The sequence below is a fragment of the Rhipicephalus microplus genome, chromosome 3, assembly GCF_043290135.1.
Source record: "Rhipicephalus microplus isolate Deutch F79 chromosome 3, USDA_Rmic, whole genome shotgun sequence".
Taxonomy (NCBI): domain Eukaryota; kingdom Metazoa; phylum Arthropoda; class Arachnida; order Ixodida; family Ixodidae; genus Rhipicephalus; species Rhipicephalus microplus.
The window spans coordinates 231549365-231565528 of NC_134702.1; the positions used below are offsets into that span (position 1 = coordinate 231549365).

Genomic DNA, 16164 nt, shown 5'->3' on the forward strand with positions numbered 1-16164 from the left:
TAAAGAAGAGGAAATGGACATGGGCCGGGCATGTAGCGCGTAGACAGGATAACCGCTGGTCATTAAGAGTAACTAACTGGATTCTCAGAGAAAGGAAGCGGGTTAGGGGGAGACAGAAGGTTAGGTGGGCAGATGAGATTAAGAAGTTTGCGGGTATAAATTAGCAGCAGCAAGCACAGGACCGGGTTAACTGGCGGAACATGGGAGAGGCCTTTGTCCTGCAGTGGACGTAGTCAGGCTGATGATGATGATGATGAGGAGGACATAGCACACTACACGAGCCTCTTGTATTATGCCGTTTTCGCCTGAAATGAACAGGCGTTCAACTTCTTTTTTCGACGTTGGGCTGTGTGCGTAATTTACCGGTCGCGTGGATGTCTAAGTGAGCGAACTTACGGTGATTTTTTCCGCTTTCACCCTCTTCGAGGTCAAATATGAATGGCCCTTAATCAACGTTCGAGCAAATGTCAATAACCCAGCAACCGTGATGACCTAATAAAAAGGCACTAATTGACTGTAAATTGACTGTAAATATAGACCTCGGCAATTAAGGAAGACAAAAAAATAAGGAATTTCAGACATTATCTGTAACTCCGCCAGAGCCACAGTAGACACAACTCTTTTCGTCATTGTCTTTCTCTGAACGCAGAAAAAGGGAAAGATAAATGTCATAACACTAGAAAGTTGAAATCTACAAGGTCTTCAAATTTAAAGATAACACGTGCCTTATCGACCCGTCAATCAGGCTTTTTAATAGTCGGCATAATGGTGTTATCAAGCAAGTGGCGGACAATTATTATTCCCCAAATGATCGTTTAATAGTCGCGTTTTTTTCTTGTGCTTAATTTTTGAGTACCTGTTTCGTTGCATTAAACAAACATCCAAGTTGTCGTTCGTCAGCGCCTGTGTTGCCTAATTTTTGACCTCCGGTGCGTTTTCGCGATTCTTTAACTTCGGTAACACCTACAGGCGGGACCGCACTTGTTTAGAGCCCCCAGCCGGCCCCTCCAGCTGCCGTTTCGTGAAGAAAGACGCCCCGATTGACGCCGCAATGATACCTAACAATGTGATAGCGCATGCTGAGTTCTTGTGCAAAAATTAAGCATGAAGAGAAGCTTGTGGCTAAAGGTAGGTAGCAGCGGTGGACAACAACAGGGTCTATATTCACGTACTCCAGCGTCCAAGACAAGTGTGATTCCATCTCTATACCAACTGGCCCTACAGGACACTCTTCCGCAAAAACAGGTGGAACCTCATTTTGAAGATGTTTTACTTGTTAGCTTAAGCACAACAATCTGTGCCTATCATCCGCGCGACGAGTTTGCAGCTTTTCGAAACCAGCTACGCCGAACTATGAAACACCAGGAATCTGATTGTATTGAACATGGGTCCAGAGTATCATTGCTGCTGTGCTATCAATTTCTGGTTATTTAGATTCAAACGTGAGTCAGACGTGGAAACCTTGGAAACTGCAGACGATGAGTGGGTCAGGGTTCGCTTGCGGAATACACCTAATTGAAGTTGAGACTAGGGGGGGAACTCATGAACATTCTAGAGCATGCTTGCGGATGAACTCAAAACGCGCTACTACAATAGCGAAAAAAAATAAGCCTGAACGAACGCTCCCCGTATGAAATTCTTCTCTTGTGAGGCGAGCGCGGGAGGGTGTGTTCTTCTTCAAGGCAGCGTCAAAAGCGCACGAGGGTCACTTCGCTCGATACAATTGTCGAGTTTGCGATGGAAGCGTGCGGCTAACACAAAAAGAAGTAGCAAATGCGCAGTTCGCATTCGTCCTGTGTATGGCTGTGCGTTGATTGTGTGCGTGCTTCTTGTGATAGATAAGCCTGCTTCCAGTGTCGAGCTGGGACAGGTGTTTCTCCGCACTCGTCCTGTGTATGCTCATTTCGTGCGTGCTTTGTACTTGAGGAGCGCGCTGCAAGTTTCGAGCTGCTTCCTTCTATGCGCGTGAATTCTAAATTTGTTTCTGTACCATTCATTCTTTCCCCCTTGGGGCGAAGCAGTGCACAAAGAACGCTCAACTACCTCTTTCAAGACACGTTTCCCTTTCTAAAAACAGCTATGTTTTGTTGTTTTACTACGAGAGTGTTTTATGTTAAGGTTCACTACGGTTCCGCCGACACATTCCCGGCACGGATGTGACATCGTAAAATATATACTAACAACTTTGCAAAACACTAGAAGAAGAAGTTTCATAACCGGGCGTCAAGGCTACGACCACTCGTTCCGCAGCGCGCACCGCAAAACCACCAGGCTACGAAGCGTACGTTGTCTGGTATGCTGAAGGCGGTCCATTTATATACACTATACACCATTGCCGGTCCTCAGAGATCAGCAACTTCAGTGCGTTTTCATGATCAGTAGTGAAACAGCGCGAAGGGTGCTCGTTGGGCGCGTTCTGAAGGTCATCGCCCCACGCGTCGTGACGCTCGCGCGCCTGCACAAGGCGCTGCTCATGCGCACGTGCTTATGTCGTAGTTCGGTGTTCTGCAGCTCTTGTGCTTCCACCGCAAGTTCGCTTTGAAGTTACAGTGGTTAAAGCAAGGACGAAAAGCACTACGCTAGTTGCCGCAGCCGCGTTCACGAAAGGAGCGCTCTGCTCCCACACGTAGTAAGAATTGCGAGAGTTCGAACTCGTCCTGCGTGTACCGGTGTGTTTGTTTCGTGTGTGTTACTACTATTGCAGCAGCGCCCTTGAAAGGCACACTCCGGGGGATTTTTCGAGGTTATATATCTCGATGAAATTTACTGGGTAAGTTCATTGACACGTTTGCGCCATTCATGACCAATTGCAGGCTTGTAAGTTTCGCACATTCCTTTCAAATGAATTTGATAGCTTGCCTCCAAACGCTCGATCCCCTCGCTTGCCAGAATTATTAGCAACAATGTGTGTGTGACATTGATTTTTGCAAAGCGGAAGTGGCGGAACTGATATGCCACTGCAGCGTCTGCTTGTCTGCTATGGATTATGCGGGATTGGCCGTCGCTTTCTATGTTGAGCGTGCGACTTCCTTTCTCTTGTTGGTTGGCATGCGATGGAGGGCAAGTGTTGTTGCGTTGTGGGCCGCACACGATTCACCATAACAGCGTAAGCGTTTTTCCCTACCGCCGCAGGAACAAACTTGGACAGCCTGGACAAGTAGTGCCATCTGGCGGCGTTATGGACCCTCAGGCAGGTTTTGGCAAAGCATTACGTCATACGCAGAAGCGTTCTCGGTTAGGTTGTGGTTTTGGCATTGAGGTATTTTGCTAATTGAAAATTATTTTCAAATTTGTTGAGCATTTCAGCTATCGGGTGCGTGACAAGAGTGTCTCAGGAACATTAAACATCATTACTGTAACAATTAAAAGAATCGCCGGAGTTGGCCTTTCAGTGTCGAGCTGTGACAGTTTGTACACGCTCGTCCTGTGGATATGCCCGTTGCGTGCGTGCTTTCTGCTTGAGCTGCGCGAGGCAAGTTTTGAGTTGCTTGCCGTTCTTCGCGCGATATCACAATTCGCTGATGTAGCGTTTATTGCTTCGACCTTGAGGAGAAACCGTGCACAATCAACAATCAAGCAGTACCGTGAAGATACGTTTCACTTCGTAAACAGAAACAGCACCGTTTATTTTTTCATGTTTATTTGCTTACGCAGGTGCTTCTTCGGGTATTGGAGAAGCCACGGCCTTGTGTTTTGCCTCCCATGGCTGCTGGCTTACGCTGACAGCACGGAACATACAGGCCTTGGAGAGTGTGGCGGAGGCGTGCCGTGCAAAGGGGATTCCCCATGACAAGGTGAGCTGTTTAGCTCAGCGTAAGTTCCCATGAGTAAAGAAAAAATATCTCCAAAGCAGTAAGGACATGGTTCGAACTGGTTGTTACAGCCCCATCTTTGCCTTAATAGCGCGGAAACACGACGAAACAGAAGATTGTACGGTATAGGAGAACTATAGTGATGTGGTCGGCTATGACAACTTCTCAACGAACTTTGATGGTTTTTCGGGCACGTTTCAATAGAGGGAATACTCATGATTTGTCAAATGTACTGCTGCGTGCACATGCTTTTGTGTCACACAGCATGGACTAAGCGCGTGAGTATTGTACTCATTGCCTTTGCATAGCCTTGTGTTTGTTTTATACTTTGTGATAACAAACTGCTGTGCAAGAGGAGTCGCAGGTGTCTGCAACTCCTCCATACATACATTACAAAAATAACGATTGTACGTCTCGGGCAGAATGGCGTCCTTAATAGACCACGCAGACACACCAAGCACCGTCAGATTTCACCCATCCACCTGAGACGTTCCTTGGCTGCATCGTAGTACGTGTACCACCCATGAACAGTTCGCTTAAGGTCTAAGTTTCCGAGTGAGCCATTTCACCACTTAGTCCGATAACATAACCACAAATTTATGTTCCAGCTTTTAGAACTTCTTATCTATCCAGAAGTGCCGTGCAGTTACAGAGAATAATTCATAGATAAATGAGGATCACATCCGTTAACATTGTGGCTGTGGTGCCAAATACTATTTACTTGGCGCTCCTATTATTACTTCAACGGTAGATGCTCTCACCCAGTCCTCATCTGATGTAACTGCTTTACAGGAGAAATAGAGAAATCTACACTGTCCGAAAGGGTAGTCCTCCTTGACCATGAGGCGTAGCCAGGGGGTGGCACAGCGGGATGTGCCTTTTCCCAACGGAAACTTTTTTCGCCATGGCGTAAACACAAAAAAGGCCAGTTAAAAGGGGTGCCCCTCCCGAAATCAAGGTGGTGCCTCCCCTCTTCCGGAAAAAAAAAGTCTGGCTACGTTTCTGTCCTTGACGTAGTGTTTTTGTATGAAATGGTACTCAATCAAACGAAGATCGAGTGGACACAGCCTATTGTTTCTTTGTATTTATTATAGCTTACTTTGATAACGAACCGTTTATTTATTTTTTCCAGCAAAAGCTGTTGGGAGATCAAAACAAGGGTCTATTTAGGCACCGTAGTTGTCCGCTGCCGTCGCTGGTGTCAAGTTTCAAGCTTAAGTTTCAAGATTATTATTTTCCAAAAATAAGTTACAAAATCTAGGATACGCAGACGAGGGTCCTAGAGCCAGACACTTTAGTGGGGCCCTCGGTTTGTCGATACAAAATGATGGTAAAGTTTATACAGAGCAACAGAAAATTCTTACAATATACGGACATCGATATACACTTTTACATAACAAATCAAACCAAAACACGCAGCATGGTATAAAAAGATGAATGGATATTTGTAGTTTAACGTCCCAAAACCACGATATGATTATGAGAGACGCCGTAGTGAAGGGCTCCGGAAATTTCGCCCACCTGGGGTTCTTCAACGTGCACCCAAATCTGAGCACACGGGCCTACAACATTTCCGCCTCTATCGGAAATGCAGCCGCCGCAGCCGGGATTTATTCCCGATGGTATAACAAGAACGGAAGAACAAACAAGTCAAACTGGTAAATGATCACAAGTATGGTTATTCGAGAAAACGATTTTGACGGACTTTTTGAACAAATAAAATGAAGTACAATGCTTAATGCTAGGAGGTAATGCATTTTAAAAGGATATCACACTGAAAGCGGAAGTGTTTTGCTCATAATTAGTGTGAGCGAGAGCTAATGGGAAATTTTTATTAGCTGCAAGCCTGGTAACATTATTATCCTGCAAAATATCAGATGCAATAAATGGGAATGCCAGTTAATTATACAGCGATTTGTGGAATAAGGTCAAAAGATTCAACCGGAACAAAAGATTTACTGGCAAGATATTGTAAAAGCGTAGTAATGTGTAGGCGTTCGATTGCGAAGAACTAGAAGTGACAATGCGTATTGACTGATTTCGAATGTGCTGTATTCATGATAAATGACAAGCATAAGTGTTGCCCCATGAGACTACACCGTAAGTAATATGACTATGAATGGACGCAAAATACAGCGCCAGTAGAGCTTCACGGGAAAAGAAAGGGCGAGCTTTGATTAATTCATGGATACCAAACGCCGTCTTCTGCTTAAGATGATTAAAGTGACTGCAAAAGGTAAGGCATGGGCCAAGATGTATGCCAAGAAAGAATATATCAGAACAAGCAGAAATGGAATGAATACCAAGTTGTATGAAGGGAATAGTAGATAATGACCTCTGAGCACTTTTAAACATCGTAAATTTAGTTTTTGTCGGGTTGATAACAAGTGATTACTGGTGCACCAATTCATGAGGGCACTTAATGCAAGATTTAACTTTGAAACAAGAGCATAAATGTTTTTATCAGATGAAGATATTGTTGTGTCGTCAGCGTACAGAACACAGTGACTACAGTCAAAAGAGCTAAAAACATCAGGAAGATCATTCATATAATAAAATAAATAGGAAAGGACCAAATACTGAGCCCTGCGGTACTCTCTGGTTAACATATTTTATTGTAGAGAAGGTATTTGCAGTGTGTACTGTGTACTCTCGGTCAAGTAGGTAATTTGTTAAGAATGTAAGTGCAGGGCCAGTTATACCACAGGACTGAAGTTTATGCAATAAGACTTGATGATTTACAGTGTCAAAGGCTCTAGTAAGATCTGAAAAAATCGAACGCACTAAATTTCCCGAACCGATACTTTTCTTTGCGTAATCAGTTAGCGACAGCACAGCTAGATTTGTTGACCTACCTGAACGGAAACCAAATTGGCTGTCTTTAAGCAACTTAAATTTAACTTAATATTCATTCAGACCTTCAACAAACAATTTTTCGACTAGTTTGCTGAGGCAGGAAAGAATCGAAATCAGACGGTAGTTAGAAACTGTTTGTTATTCACCTTTTTCAAAAACTGGAATTACTTTAGCTTTTTTTAAGAATGAAGGAAATAAACCCTATTGAAACATAAGGTTGATAATATGACACGGCTTATCGGAAAATAAATGTGCAACCAGGTTTGAATGCCTTACACAAATGTCATCTAACCCAGGCCTTGTATTTTTTAGATTAGCAATAGTGGGAAAGACTTCTCGTGGTGTTGTTGGGAAAAAAAGAATGACTGCGTGGTACGTCCCCGAGAAGTATACGACTGAGCATGGGGGTGGTGCTTAGTATAGACGGAAGAAAAGTATTCCGAGAAAGCATTGGCAAGTTCTTTGGGCTCAGAGAAGGTGGATCCATTGTAGTCGATTTTGGTTGGAGGGACAATAGCAGATGACTTGTTAAGGAAGGAGTTGAGCAGCTGCCACTGCCTTTTATACTTGTCGAATTCATTTTCGTAGTACCCTTTTTTCGCTTGCTTGAGCAAGGTATTTAATAGACTGCAAGATGACTTGTATCGCTTAGCAAGACCCAAAATAAAGGGCTGACGCTTCTTTTTTTATACATGTTTTCGGTCTTCATTAAACTTTTTAGAAGACCATTGGTCATCCGTGGTTTGTGTGGATACTTGTATTTTTTTTTTTTACATTGGACACTACGCGTGTTGGTCGAAACGGCGAGTGAAAATGACGAGCAAAACGCTCGCAAGGCTGTATCTGGGTCTGACATAGACATAACAGGCACCCAGTCAGTTGTACTGATAGCCACAATAAAGAAATCGAAACTAAATACAGATGTAGAATAGCTAATATTGCGTGTGCGGGTTATGTTTTCGAATGTGAGGAAGATAGGAAAATGATCGGTGATATTAGTGTCAACAACCCCCACGCAGGGTGGTGACGCCAAGTTGGATAACACGTGATCAATGAGTGTACCGGTACCTGGAGATGCTACTCTAGTTGGACACTCAACAAGTGATTCAAAGCAAAATCCAGTGAAACAATCCGTGTAATTTGCATAAGAAGTACTGTCCGTGGCAAGCAAGTTAATATTCACATTACCTACAATCACTACGTTCTTATTTTGAAAAGTTAGCTTTCATGAAACTTCACTGATACGGCACGAAAAATCACAAAGGAACGACGGTGGTGAGCGAACCATTATCGTATCCCTAACAATTATCGTGCGAAATCTCCGGCCATCTGGCTGACAACCAGAGTGTGCTACCACCGAGCCATTTGTCGTTGTTTGATACTTTGTTGAAAACTGACCCTATGCAAGCTTCACCTCGCGTAAGGATTCACGCTATCGTGTGTAATAAAGCATCTTAGAACAGCAAAGTAACAACCAGGCGTAACAAAATGCGAACTGTGTAGAGATGAGACCATTGAATGTTCCAGGCCCTTACAAGAGCCTCACGCATAATTCTTCGTTGTGGACAGCCGCAGCATCAACAAAGTGCACCAAGTTTCTTGGAAGTTTGTAGCGGGCACAACGCTGTTCTGAACAATGACAAACAATGGCTTGTGAGCGCTCCCCCACTGCACAGAACTTACGATTTATGGCGAAATGGGTACCACGCACGCGCGTTTGTAGTAGTTGCCCCAAGAGTCTTTAAAAAGCCTCTAGAAAGTCCACTTCTCCAGCTTTTGCTGTGATTAGATGTGTGGCGGGTTCCGCACTGGATTGCTGTTTTTTTTTCACCAACCTCCATTTTTCCTCTCTTGCTCTCGTTCTCCATTCATCTTTGCCCATTCCTGTTACGTTCACTCGAAGACGACGGTTCACCTGATAACGCATGGCTCAAACCGAAAAAAAAAACAATTGCTGATTCGCACATAGCTGGTTGCCATAATGTATGGGAGAAGCACGATTTTTTATATTACTTTGCTAAGGAAGTTTAGCTTGTTTTACTGCACGGTAGTCCTACCTTTGCTTATTTACCTTGCCAAAATCGCATCCCGTCATCACACTACGGGGGCCGATTCTCAGGACGCTCGTGCCTTCAGCGAAGCCTGGCAACACGCGTATCTTTTTGTCTCTAGAGCACTTTCGAATGCCCTGCATGCGGAATGTACAGTGCTACTTGACGTGTTTAATCGCTATATGGTCTCAAATATTTATATTTATGGTGTATCGGCTTTCTCTTTGTTTATCTCGGATCCAATAGTTTAGGGGTTTCAAGCTTATCGTAGCTAGCGAAGCGCCGTCACAAAACATGGTCCAACTAAAGTCAGAACAGTGAAGAAGGGTAAATATAGGGAATGAGGGAGGGGGTAGACAACCAATGTAACCCATTGTGGTTATTGAAAATAAAATATGTTTCCCAATCTATGAAGATTCGACGTCAGGTTCGGAGATAGATATGAATGCCTATCTCTAGAGTGAATACAATTCCGAAATGAATAGTTTTTCTACGAAATGAAGTGCATTAAGGCCCATCCTGTTTCTGCAGCCTAACCTGACAAAACATTATAAAATGAAATAGTTGAAAATGTAAAGTGCATAATATATAGCAAGGTCATAAAACATTACCCTCTGTGTAGCCATAGGTCGCAAGCGAATGACCCTGAGAGCGCGTGTTTAGACCCCTGTGATATCTTATCAATTCGAACTCTATTATAGCGAAAGCTGTTATAAGATCACAACATGGTTCGTTTGCAACGCTGTAGTTGTCCGCTGCCGCCGGTGTCCGCAACCACTATCGCACAAAAGAAGTTAAAACGGAAGCAAATAAAAAGTACCAAAAACACAATGTCATTCAATCCCGGCTCCCCTGCGTGCCAGCCCAGTATTCCAGCACCGAGTTATTCCTGCCTAAAGCCTATGCAAATCGGCTTTAGGAATGCTTGGGGTCGACAAAGTAATCTCGTTAATATGCGTAAAAAGCGTTTTAGAACAGCCAGGAAAAAAACCAGGTGTTACGCAATGCGAATTGCGGGACGATTGGGTCGGCAAATGCTCCAAAATATTCCAAAAGCTTCATCGTGTTCACCTATTAACTATGGCGCATACCTATTGTGGGGATTAGAAAAGCTTCTGGCATAATTCTCTGCCGTCATCAGTCAGAACAACAACAGCAAATGAAAACGCACAATGTTCGTAGCAAGTGTGCAGCGGGTACCACGTTTCTAAAATAATGACGAATGCCATTGTGAATCCCCCTGAGTGAGTTGGAGCCATGTTTAAGGCGTCATTATTATCATCATCATGCCTGTCTACTACACAGTGATGAATATCTCAATGGGTACCCTGCAAGTGTGCTTGCAGCAGCTACCAAAGAATGTTAAGAGAGGCTCCGAAAGACCACTTTTCCTGTTTTCAGGGTGACAGTGCTGCGCGTTTTGCGCAGGCCTGCCGGTGTAGAATGATTTACACGCGTGACTTAATAACGTAGTTATGTTTTTTTATTCTACATACGACTGTTCTGGTATTATTTTTGTAGGTTATTGTGGCACCCGGAGATATAACGATCGAGGACGACATTCGTGCTGTAGTCGAGAAGACCGCAAAGCACTTTGGGCAAATCGACATACTGGTAAGTACGTAGTCTATGCTGCTTCGTCTTTTTTTATTGTGATAGTAATTGTATAAGAAGTCTAGACGGTTTTTCACCGTCACTGTCGGTGTCATGTAGTTTATAAAGTCCAAAATGCTAGAATGGCGTATTATACGTTGCAGCGAGCAAACAAATTTATGTCCGAGATGCCACAAAACGCAGGTACTAGATTAATGCTGAAAGATAGCTTTATGCTTGATCAGGAGTGTCAGGGAAACGAAAACTTGCTACCACTGGTTAGATGTAGTGGAATACCATCATGTTCTAATGGGAGAGGGAGGTCATTGTCAAATAGCGGGAAGGTTATCCATTTCATATTTGTTGACTTGCTGCTCGCTAGAGAATAATGAGCTGGTGAAGCCCAACGTGGCTAATAATTTGTACAAAAACAACTTTTACATGGAAATCACAGAATCGCTGGCGGCGCGCTTAGACCAAGAGCTAGAACGGAAGGCTCGCATGCGTTACCGTGTGAAATCACTTGCAGCCGATAACGGAGTTAGAAGGCAAAGCTTCGATTTGAGCTGTTTCGTCATACACATGCTAACATCTCGGCGTGAATATTACAAAAAAAACGATAGAGGAAGTCTACATTCTTCTTCGTTATCGCTTTCTTGAAGCCTAAATGCTTGCATCAGGCACAATGAATGCGTAGGATTTTAGACTAATTCTCAGTAATAAGACCATTAGCTACGTAATGTACTAATAAAGTCACTGTAGTAAAGTCTCATGTTCCTAGTGCATTTGCCTAAAACAAGTCGAATGCGAAAGACATATTTTTCTTCTCAGTTGTATACATCAATTGATTCGCTAATACAAAGCAAAAGCAAGACGTACGATGACCAATTTGGTTTATAGGTGATGTCACTGCTTGCTAGTGCGAGAAAATTGCACGACATTAAACAACCCTGAGAACTTTGCGGTAAAATCTCTATACTTGCGAATAACCAGCAGATTTCACGCATTGTAGGAGTCGATGCAATGCGAAGCAGCCGGCAGGTTGCAAATCAGGGTACATAATACGTAACAAGGTACATAATACGTTTGTGATTATTGCCACCTGGTATTCTGTGCCAGTGAACAGTGGGTCAGTTCTGTGCCGGAGAACGAGGAAGACGAAGACGAGCAACCCGTGCAAGCGGAGACGTCCTTCTTTGTCTCTGAGATTTTTGACAGTCGCGTCCCTTTATACGTTCGTTCGAGCTCTTAGCGCGTGACAACTGGTGGAGGTGCTTGGTACCCTATGCACCGAACCCCTCCTAGTACAAGAAGCTCCAGCCCTATACCGGTGGTTACGCCTGTTCACCGTGCTAGCCGCAGGATCCGTGGACTGGACCCTGAGTTCGGACTTCTCTCAGAGGAGATGACGGCCCCAACTATTCCAGGCAGCGCCGTCCCAAGCGGCTCCAACCCAGCCGGTATGGAAGGCGCAACGCCATTGCAATATACATTGTTCAAACCAAAAACGCCGAATCCCTTTCATGGTGCTGTCCATGAGGATGTTGAAGATTGGCTAGTCCACTATGACTTCGTTGCCGCTCATAACATGTGGGATGACACAGACAAGCTCCGGCATGCCTACTTCAGTTTGAATGACGGGGCACGTGTTTGGTACGAAAACCGGGCAGGTGTGTTCACATCATCGGTGGACTTCAAACGCCGGCTTCTTGAAACGTATGCAAGTCCCGATCCCCGAGAGCGAGCGGAACGTGAACTCCAGTGCCGTATGCAAATGCCAAAGGAAGGCGTAGCAATGTATGTTGAGGACATGACACGTCTTTTTCGACGAGCTGACCCTCACATGCCGGAAGAGAAGAAGGTGCGATACCTGATGCGTGGAGTGAAGGAGCAGTTGTTCGGTGGTTTTGTACGCAGCCCCCCCCCCCCCCCAAGACTACGTCAGAGTTCCTTGCTGAAGCCGTCCTGATTGAAAGCACGCTTCGGCAACGGACCCAGACGTACGAGCGACAAGTGAACGTTGCTTCTGCTACGGACTACATGGGTGGTCTGGGGGCCCACGTCAACTTCTTCCGAGAGCTCATACGCTCTGTAATTCGCAAAGAACTACAGAAGTTATCTGTACCCTCAGCGCCCACTGTCAGTTCTTTGTCCGGCATCGTCCGAGATGAAGTTCAGCAGGCACTACGAGAACCGTCCTGTCAGGCAGAGCCGCGGCCCCTAAATGACTTCCCTCGCATGTCATATGCGCAAACTCTGCTCCAGCCAGCACCACCTTTGGCTCCGCTTCCCACCGCGGCCCCTGCCATGCTTCCGGCAGACCAAACTCTGCCCCAACATGCACCACATTTCACTCCGCTTTATACCACAGCCCCAGCCATGCTTCGGGCAGTCCAAGCGGACTCGTACCTCAGTGACCGCCGACCAATTCCGCGAAAATCAGACGTGTGGCGCGCCCCCGATCGACGTCCCCTTTGCTATCACCGTGGTGAACCTGGGCACATCTACCGACAGTGCCCTTATCGACAGCTGTGACTTCGTGGTTTTTTGGCCAACTCCCCACCTCCTAGGTTCGGCCAGCGGCCTCCGGAAATCGCTGACTACGTTGCTCAGGAGCGCGGATCGACATCTTGGCACCACTCACGCTCTCCATCACCGCGGCGGTTCTCGCCGAATTATCGCACCAATGCGGGCGTGGCGCAGGGCCGGTCACCTAGCCCGCGTCGGGAAAACTAGGCTCAGCGACCTTCAGGGGCAAGGCCGCTCAGACTGGTCATGCTCAAGTCCCCCTATCGACGCGGTTTGAAGATACCGACGATACATCGACAACGACACCACCGGCTGATTACGAAAGAGTTTTCTTAGATATTCCTGTTCTGCTAGATGGTCGCGAAGTCAGCGCTTTAGTGGACACTGGTGCGGACTATTCCATAATTAGCGAAAATCTGGCCGCCCTTCTCAAGAAAGTAACGACGCCTTGGAACCAAACGCCAATTCGTACAGCTGGCGGGCATATCGTCCCGCCACTCGGTATGTGCACGGCAAGACTGCAAGTCCGCGGTTGTACATTTGTTGCTAGTTTGAGCGTTCTCCGGCAGTGTTCTTGAGACCTGATTATTGGCATGGATTTTCTCAGGGAGCATGGTGCTATAACTGACATTCGACGACGTCTAGTCACTTTCACGACCACAAACGCCACAACAGCTTACGCCGACCCCAGCCACTCCCGAGTGTCTCTTCGCGTCGTCGACGACGCTGCCACGTTACCACCCCGTGCGACTGTTGTGATTCAGGTGGCGTGGGATGGAGTGATGTACGGTGAAGCAGTCGTAGAAAGCAATCACTTGCTTTTGCTGTCTCAGGGTGTCTGCACAGCGAGAGGCCTTGTTGACCTTCGTGATGATCACTGCAACGTTTTTGTCACAAACTTCAGCTACGAGCACCGGCACCTTTTTTCTGGAACTGTCATCGCCTACGCCGACCCAGTCGCCAATGTCACCGAGTGTTTTGCTTCTGAGGCCATCGGAACTGCTCAAACGCCTTTCCGCAGCGTCGACATCAGTCCAACGCTTTCTGAAGCGAACAAGCAGTGTTTGAGCGAGCTGTTGCTGGAGTTCCACACATGCTTTGCACGTTCTTCGAAGATACGTCAAACACCGATAACGAAACACCGTATTATCACCTACGACGACGCGCATCCCATACGGCAGCAGCCTTATCGTGTTTCGCCAACCAAACGGCACGCGATTCTAACGCAGGTTAAGGAAATGCTTCAGGATGGCGTGATACAGCCTTCAAGCAGCCCTTGGTCATCACAGTCGTTCTTGTGAAAAAGAAAGATGGCACGCTTCGCTTTTGTGTCGACTACAGAAAGTTGAACAATGTCACAAAGAAAGACGTGTACCCGTTGCCCAGAGTAGATGATTCTCTGGACAAGCTGCGACGCGCGAAGTATTTTTCGTCCGTCGACTTGAAGAGCGGTTATTGGCAAATAGAGGTCGATGAACGTGACCGGGAAAAGACCGCTTTTGTAACGCCGGATGGCCTTTATGAATTCAAAGTGCTACCTTTCGGCCTCTGCTCCGCTCCAGCCACATTCCAGCGAATGATGGACACCGTCCTGGCAGACCTCAAGCGGAAAAGCTGTCTCGTCTAGCTCGATGATGTCGTTGTGTTTTAAGAAACGTTTGACGAGCATCTTCGTCGCCTTCAGAATGTGCTCGAAGCCATTAGATCGGCCGATCTCACACTCAAGTCTGAGAAATGTCATTTCGGCCACGAAGAATCAAATTTTCTTGGTGACGTCGTGAGCGCCATTGGTGTTCGGCCTGATCCTGACAAAACTGCGGCCGTCACCACTTTTTCACCTTTAACTGACAAGAAAAGTCTTCGACGCTTTCTGGGTCTGTGCACGTATTACCGGTGCTTTATTGAAAATTTCTATAACATTGCGGAGCCACTATTACGTCTCACGCGTCATGACACACCATTTGTCTGGGCTGACTACCAGAAGACTGCCTTTGCGCAACTACAGCACCGGCTCTCTTCCCCTCCCGTGCTCGGCCACTTCGATGAAGAGGCTGACACTGAAGTACGCACTGATGCCAGCAATATTGGTCTTGGAGCTATTTCGGTACAAAGACAAGATGGCATTGAACGGGTAATAGCCTACGCAAGTCGCACACTGTCTCGCGCAGAATTTAACTATTCCACATCAGAAAAAGAATGTCTCGCGGTCATTTGGGCAATTACAAAGTTTAGGCCATATCTCTATGAAAGACCATTTAAAGTGGTGACTGACCATCATGCTTTGGGCGGGTTGACCAATCTACGAGACCTTTCAGGACGATTAGCACGATGGAGTTTGCGCCTAGAGGAATTTGATGTCACCATCGTGTACAAGTCAGGCAAAAAGCACGAAGACGCCGACACGCTATCACGAGCACCTCTTCAATCCGCCAGTACTAGCGCAGAAGAGGACGGCGCCTTCGTGGCAACTGTCAGCGGACCGGATCTGATGTCTCATCAACGAAATGACGCCGATCTAAGACTGATTATAGATCATTTAGAAGGTGGCACTGCGCCCATTCCTCGTCCAATGTCGCGAAATTTGCCATCATTTTGCCTACAAAATGGCGTCTTATACAAAAGGAACGCCGGTGCTGGTGACAGATCTCATCTTCTCGTCATTCCTAAAGCCCTCCGCGATGACGTCTTATTAGCTTGCCACGACGAGCCCACATCTGGCAATCTGGGCTACTCGAGAACTATGGATCGGGTGCGACAACTCTACTACTGGCCTAAAATGTCTGCCTGTGTCAAACGCTACGTGAAGGGATGCCGTGAATGCCAGCGTTGTCAGACACCACATTTAAAGCCTGCAGGTCATCTACAACCGATCGATCCACCACGTACACCGTTTGAACAAGTGGCAATGGACCTCCTGGGCCCGTTTTCTTTGTCTTCTTCTGGCAACAAATGGATTATTGTCGCAACCGATTTTTTCACGCGTTACGCTGAGACGAAGGCGTTGCCACGAGGAACCGCATCTGAAGTTGCCAGTTTTTTTATGCATCCAATTGTGCTACGGCATGGCACCCCGTCATATCTCATCACTGATCGAGGGACATCATTCACAGCGAAACTCTTGGATGATATCTTCAGGTTGAGTTACACAACCCATCGAAAGACCACTGCGTACCACCCTCAGAGTAATGTTTTAACGCAAAGATTGTGTTTATCGTGTTTATCGCAAAGATCGTGATTCCAGGGGAGGCGGTGTGGCGTTGCTCTTTAAAAATAACATACAAATTGCTAGAATGGCAAACCCCATTGGCGTTGAGGCCTTATTT

At 46.1% G+C, this 16164-nt stretch overlaps 1 protein-coding gene across 1 annotated transcript in view; it reads left to right on the forward strand.

The window, feature by feature from the left end:
* The window catches only part of LOC119167559 (3-oxoacyl-[acyl-carrier-protein] reductase FabG), a 78530-nt gene that overhangs the window by 20495 nt on the left and 41871 nt on the right, over positions 1-16164 (forward strand). Inside the window, exons 2-3 of the mRNA XM_037419064.2 lie at positions 3655-3794; positions 10241-10333. Of these exons, the coding sequence (XP_037274961.2) occupies positions 3655-3794; positions 10241-10333 (233 nt within the window). The remainder of the gene's footprint in view (positions 1-3654; positions 3795-10240; positions 10334-16164) is intronic.